Consider the following 6,759-nt stretch of genomic DNA (forward strand, 5'->3'; position numbering starts at 1 on the left):
TACAAGACCATCAAGATAAAGGCAGCTACGAACTTGCATTCCACATGTAATGTAATGCAATGTAATGTAAAAATCTTTATTTAAACACGGTTAAGTCATCTGGGGTATAAAAGTTAGAGATAACCTAACTATCCTAAACATAATACAAAAACTAAGTACAACTAATCTAAGCAAAACCTGTTTCTCATGAATGCCTTGTATACCCTAAAATTAAAATGAAGATTAACTGAATCGTTTAAAATTGATTTAGAGATTTAGCTTCTCTCACATTACAGGGAAGGCAGTTCCAGAGGACTGCTCCGCTATAACTAAAGCTGTTTTTCATGAAATTAGATCGCGGAAACGGGACAAATAGTTTGTTAACAGAGTCCCTCAGGGAATAACGCATTTCATTTCGTTTAACAAATTTAGAAGATAAATATTCAGGAGCAAGACTATTTAAAGACTTGTATATTATTAAGACTTTCTGTATTTGAAATTGAATGCTGAAATCTTTCCAATCGAGTTGTCTAATTAAGCGGTTAGCATCAGCATCATAGCTAGAAAAGGTTTTAAGACGCGAGCAGCACGGTTCTGAAGCTTCTGTAGCCTATCAAATAACATTTTACCACAATTACCCCAGACAGGATTGCAATAGTCGAAATGAGATTGAATTAGTGCATTGTACATATAATGAAGAGTAGGCGGAGGGACAAACGGTCTAATTCTTTTTATTGCTCCTATCCCGGAAGCGACCTTTTTAGAAAATTTATCAATATGTGTTTGCCACCGTAGATTTTCATCAATAAATATTCCAAGCGATTTAAGAGAGGAAACATATTCAATCGCAACATTATCAATCGAAAGCTTAGGTGGGTTTGACAAAGTACTCAATTTTTGTCTGGAGCCAATTAGCATAAATTCAGTTTTAGCACTGTTCAAAGTAAGTTTATTAGAAGTAAGCCATTTGAGTTTTCTAAGTCGTGATTAAAATTTAACTGTATTGAATTCACATCAACGCCAGCATAGGTGATGTGGTTGTCATCAGCATACATCCTAGGCTGGCGAAATAAGAGGGGGCCAAGGATTGTTCCTTGCGGTACCCCACGTTAATGTGAACAGATTTCAGAGAGAGAACCATTAACGAGACATCGTTGTGTACGATTAGTTATATTCCGTAAAGGTTCATTTTGGATAAAAGGATGTCATGGTCAACGGTGTCGAATGCCTTTTTTAAATCGAGGAAAAACCACAGCATTAATATTTACCGCGATCAATATTAAAGGCCCAGTTATCCGTAGCTTCCAAAAGGGCAGTTACAGTAGATTGTAATGAACGAAAACCCGATTGATGATTAGAAACAATATCTTCGTTAGAGCGAGTTTCAATTGAGTGTCGTAAAACCAAAACCAAAGTAATTACTTTGGCCAATTAAAAAGGACTGAGACAATCCGGCAAACCAATCAAAACTCGAAGTAATTACACGTAGCCGACACAAAGGTCCGGAAAATGTGCACGCGTGAGCCACCATTGGTTTTGGTTTCACTTCTGATTGGTTGAAAAAATGTCGCGAGAACTTTGAACCAATCACTGAGAGAAGTAATCATAAACCAAACTAATTATCTACTTACTTTCGACACTCAATTGAAAACCGCTCTAATCAAAAAGTTATACAACTGGTCATAAATCAAGAGGGCTCAACGACAACATCTTGTAAAATTCTAATATGTTATGTTTAATGACCTTTCCACGCATGTGGAGTACTCTGTGTGTAAATTAACTACCGTGAGAAAAAAAGAGCCGTTCCTCAGCATCGGCGAGCAGAGTGGTATCGACTTTTGTTACCAGCAAACTCTATCATATAGTTTCACGTCTCCAGCCAGGAAATTGTTTTTATACCGTCTGAGTTTTTACGGCTTATAAGAATCAGTTTCCCAGGCAGCAAACCTTGTTTAGAATAAAAAGTTCCCAGTAAAATTGTTTTCTTTAAAGAGGAGGGTGAATAGGTTCGCGGATTGGCAGATTTGACAAAAAAACAACTCGGATTTCGGATTTTGAGGACATATTTTGCGGATTGGCGGATTTTGAATGCTCGGCGGATCACGGATTTCTTCAATAATTCAGCGTGGATTATGGATTTTGTTTGTTTTGAAGTGCGGATCGCGGAAATTAACTTGGCGGTCTGTTTCAATTTTTTTCTGCCTTACCTTAGAACTAGACTAGATCAACACATCTTTGACCTTCAATGTAATCTCCAGGACCCCAGGATTTCGGGTTGCGGCCAAACAAAAAGCTATTGAACTCACCAGACCCTCACCACGTGTAACATCGGCACGAAATGCCTTGGGAGCGGGTATTTTGCATATTGGCTCCATTTAGCCCTCCTGATAAATAATCCTTTCAAACACTTTATCTATAACGGAAATGATTAAAATGGCTCGATAATTATTTGGATCAGATGGCTCACCTTGCTTGAACAACGGAGTAACTCTAGCACATTTCCAATGCTCCGGAAATACAAGGCGTGATCCAACTATGCACCTGGTGAGGCAGTTTGAGGAGAACGCGGCTCGTACAGGGCGCACATCCCTGATAAAGGATGCTGAGAGCTATGCACAACAGCTGGGACTAAGATTAGAGTTGCAGTACCCACAACCAGTTGGGGTTACCGGAAACTTGGGACGTATACTCGACAGAAAGAAGATCAGTGGGTGGATTAAGAAAGTCAGAGATCGGAAGTGAGAGATGGCAAGGGAAGTTAATAGCGGAGAGATGGAGAGATGAGGATGTGGACGAGGAATGCTTTGCTTAACTGTCAGATCGGAAAACAGCTCCAATCAAGAAAGTGGCGAGACTGCAAGAGTTATATCATCAACTCCTACCAACAAAGCTATATGCCTCTAGGAAGACCAAGACACACACGGACGGTGATGAGAAATGCAGGCTATGTCGAAAGGCACAAGAAGGTGGCGCACACGGGGTGTCAGGTTGTAGCGCACTGGTGCAAACCCTGTACCTGGCTAGGCACAACGCAGCACTCAAAATTCTATTCTTTGAAATGCTTAGGGGCTATCAGCCGATAGACGCCACCCCACCCTGGTATTTACCAGTCCAGCCCAAACCTGTGTACCAACACGACAAGGTGACAGCGTACTGGGATGTGCCTGTTTTCGCGGAGCAATTGCAAGTAAGAGCCAACAGAGTTGACACTAGGCTTTTAGACAAGGAAAACAAGGAGATGATGCTGACAGAGATGAGCTGTCCCTGGATGGACAACAGAAAGCAGAAAGAAGAGGAAAAGACCTTCAAGTACGCGCCCTTGCAACTAGAGCTCAAGAGACAGCACCCAGGGTTCAAGATTCGACAGTTCGACATCGTCATTGATGCTCTTGGTGGCTACTAAAAAAGTCTGAAGGAAGAAGTCAAGGTATTAGTGGGCTCACATAAGTACCGAGAGGCACTCAGAAGAATGCAGAAAGCCGTCCTGAGCCACACCCTTCACATCGCTAAAAAAATTCAAAGTGATGTGCTAGCCACTTGGACTCCAATGGGGCGCTAATGAGACAATGCACAATTAGTACGTAGCAGATATTTTTCGGAGAGATGTTCATTTTATTTATTTTACGTAATTTTATTCCTATCAAATGTAATTTGTAAATTTTGAGATAATACTGGCTACGTTTAGGACCTGGCATTTAGGAGTTTTAGACTGCCATAATAATAATAATGATATTAATAACGCTAACGATAATGATAATGATAATGACAATTATAATGATAATAATAGTAATAATTATGATAATGATGCTGATAATAACAATAATAATAATAATAATAATAATAATAATAATAAAGAAGGATTAAATAATATATTTTATCATATGGCCCGTACGGCCCCGCCCGCGCTTTCATTGAAAAACTGTTGGAAAAATTACGGTATGAGGTCCGTACGCATTAGGGCGAGCAGGGCCGGAAAAAGCCGTACGGCCCTACTAGGAACCCGTCTTGCTCCGTGCTATGCAATTTTAGGGGTTTTCGTCGCATTTAAACATCCAAGTAATTTAAAGCTAGAAAAGCAAATGCAAACAACATATTAGATAAATTTTCTGTGCATATTTTTGTTTTTTATTTTGTCCTAACTTCATCTTCTGAGTGCTCTTAAATAATGCAAAGAGCCCATATGATAAAACGCTTATTGACTGAGTTTAGGTCGGGCCGGACAGGAAAATATTTGGCCCTCAGTCATGGCGCACGGACCTCGGGCCAAATATTTTCCCGTCCGGCCCTCCCACTCAGTCAATAAATACATATGAATACATATAATTATATTGTATTTGTCTTTTATAGGTTCTTGTTCTTATGCTTCATCCAGTAAATCGTTTATCTACTCACTGTATAACATCAATGGCTACGCTCCTGTTAAGCTGGAGGTCACGTCAAGAAGCCAGACAACCGCTATATACAGATGTTACAAATACGGACCAACCTTTGGTCAAGGATTCGACATCCTCATATCTGACAACGCTGCCAGCAACCAAAATTCGTACACATATTGTGGCACCTCTTACCCCCTTCCCCCAGGGTATTCTTTATCTGTTTCTTACTGTAGATTTTATGCAGGAGGAGAAAGCCCCAAGTTTACTCCCACTGATGTCGAGGTATTCTACGAAACAACCACTTAGAACAAAACAGAAAGATTGCCTTCACTATTCTACTTTTTTTTTGTGTAATCAGATCACCAGAATTTAGCGTGTTATGGTTTAACCAAAACGTTGGCAATCACTCGTCCGCATGTGTTTTTATCATACAGTGATTACCGACTTACATAACAAGTCATATCGATTTTGTTTCTATTAACGATAACCACAACAAATAATAAGAATAAATTTTGCATGCAAAAGGTATACAAGTAAAAAAAAAACAACCTAAGGTGCATTCGATTGACCGTATTCCGGAATAGGAATACATAGACTGGAAGTTGGAAATCCTTCGTTTTTACGGATTTCGCATTAAAATGGTCAAACACCTGGTAAAATGTTACTTTAAACATATTTTTGTTATCCTTGTTGCTTTAAAATGCCAGACGTACCGTTTTAAATTATCACTACAAAAATCCTTATTCCGGAATAGGGTCAATCGAACGCACGACCAAGATACTCAGTAAATAGAAAAATCGATTGCCAAGAGAGATCCTGTTTTGCGCTTACTTAGACTGGCTATCGAACTCTGGCCATGTATAAGCGCTGCCGTAAAAGTAAGACCAACATTTCTGAAGTGCACTTCACTGAGTCTTTACTCAAAATTTCATTCGTTCGTCGGGTGAAGATTTACCTTTTCACCCGAAGAAGACATATTCCTCCAATAGTTTTTAAACGGTTTATCATGCGTTCGATAAAGTTTAATTCTTTTCAAAGCAAAAATTGTCTGCAAAAACAAACGTAAAGCAGATTTGTCAGGTCATTAATGGAAAAGACCCAAAGATTTTACTCCTTTGGCTAAGCAATAAAGGTAAAAAAAATATCAACTTTATGAAGACATTAACCTTAAACATTTTCGGAATATGTGCATTTCGCTGAATAGAAGTAAGGAAACACAAAGAGCTCTAAAAATTAGTCACCGAACTACTATTTAAATCGTATTTTTGTTGAAAAAATACTTCGCTCAACTTTCTGAGCATGATTGAGTGTTTTTTCTTTGTTTGTTTGATACGGGTTTGTTTTGTTTTAAAAGATACAGGTTTGTTTTGGCGCCTTTTCAACTCGATTTGGCCAACACAAGCTTTTTATTCTAAGGGAACGTGGTCGCGTTTACAAATTTCAGATTTTAATTGTTATTATTTTTTTCGAATTGTGATGGAATTGAAACACGACAAAAGGCCGAAGCAAGGTCCGAAACAAAACTAAACTTGATTTCTAATATGCTGTACAGCTAAATTTCAAAATTAATTGCTGGTTTCCATTACTTGTATTCGGAGTAGTCATGCTGTAGTAGGCAGTAAATGTACTTGGAAAACAAATAAAACGTGTTAAGACAACTATTGATATAGAGGATATTACATGGCCGCGCGGGGATACGAATTTTATCTTCAAGTGCTGAAAGTATCTCTCACGAGTGAGCGAAGCGAACGAGTGAGAGATACTTTCAGCACGAGCAGATAAAATTCGTATCCCCAAGCGGTCATTTAATGTTCTGTTTAGTTTATAGATATTGATGACATGTCCAGATTTAAAACAACTTGTTTTTTTTCATTTTCAAAATGATGAAAAAGTGGTCACCAACCGCTAAAACACGCACGTTGTATAACATGAAACAAGATATGAAAGTTATGAAAAGCAAATCATGATAATGTAAGATTTTGCAATAAAAATGTTAATGTAGTAGAGAGGCATTATACTGAAGCACAAAAGTATCTTACAATGAAGACGAAGCTCGCATTTTATTGACTAATCGTGTTCGTTACCATGACGACACCTATATCCTCACATGTGAAAGATAAAAATGATATGTTCACTGCGCGCGGTGAAGATATGATTTTTTTAGTAAAAGGAGAAATCCTGGTATTTCATCAGTATCTATATAATAAATTAAATAAATTGTTCTATTTCATGCATCTCCATTGAGAAGACTAATCAACACTATCGGAAAACACCACACCTCGATCCCTTCCGTCAACCAAGAACAAAAGATTTAAGCCAAAATTTAGTGTACTCAAAACAAACAGGAAGTAACTGTGGTTATGGCTTAAAAATGGTGATCAATAAGATCCATTTCAGTGTCTCT

General features: G+C 38.3%; 1 protein-coding gene across 1 annotated transcript in view; it reads left to right on the forward strand.

The window, feature by feature from the left end:
• The window catches only part of LOC137970393 (uncharacterized), a 31,144-nt gene extending 24,948 nt beyond the window's left edge, over nt 1–6,196 (forward strand). The window contains exon 6 of the mRNA XM_068816918.1: nt 4,327–6,196. Coding sequence (XP_068673019.1) covers nt 4,327–4,661 — 335 coding nt within the window. The 3' untranslated portion in view covers nt 4,662–6,196. The remainder of the gene's footprint in view (nt 1–4,326) is intronic.
• The last annotated feature ends 563 nt before the right edge of the window (nt 6,197–6,759 follow it).

This window comes from Montipora foliosa, chromosome 9 (assembly GCF_036669935.1).
Source record: "Montipora foliosa isolate CH-2021 chromosome 9, ASM3666993v2, whole genome shotgun sequence".
NCBI lineage: Eukaryota > Metazoa > Cnidaria > Anthozoa > Scleractinia > Acroporidae > Montipora > Montipora foliosa.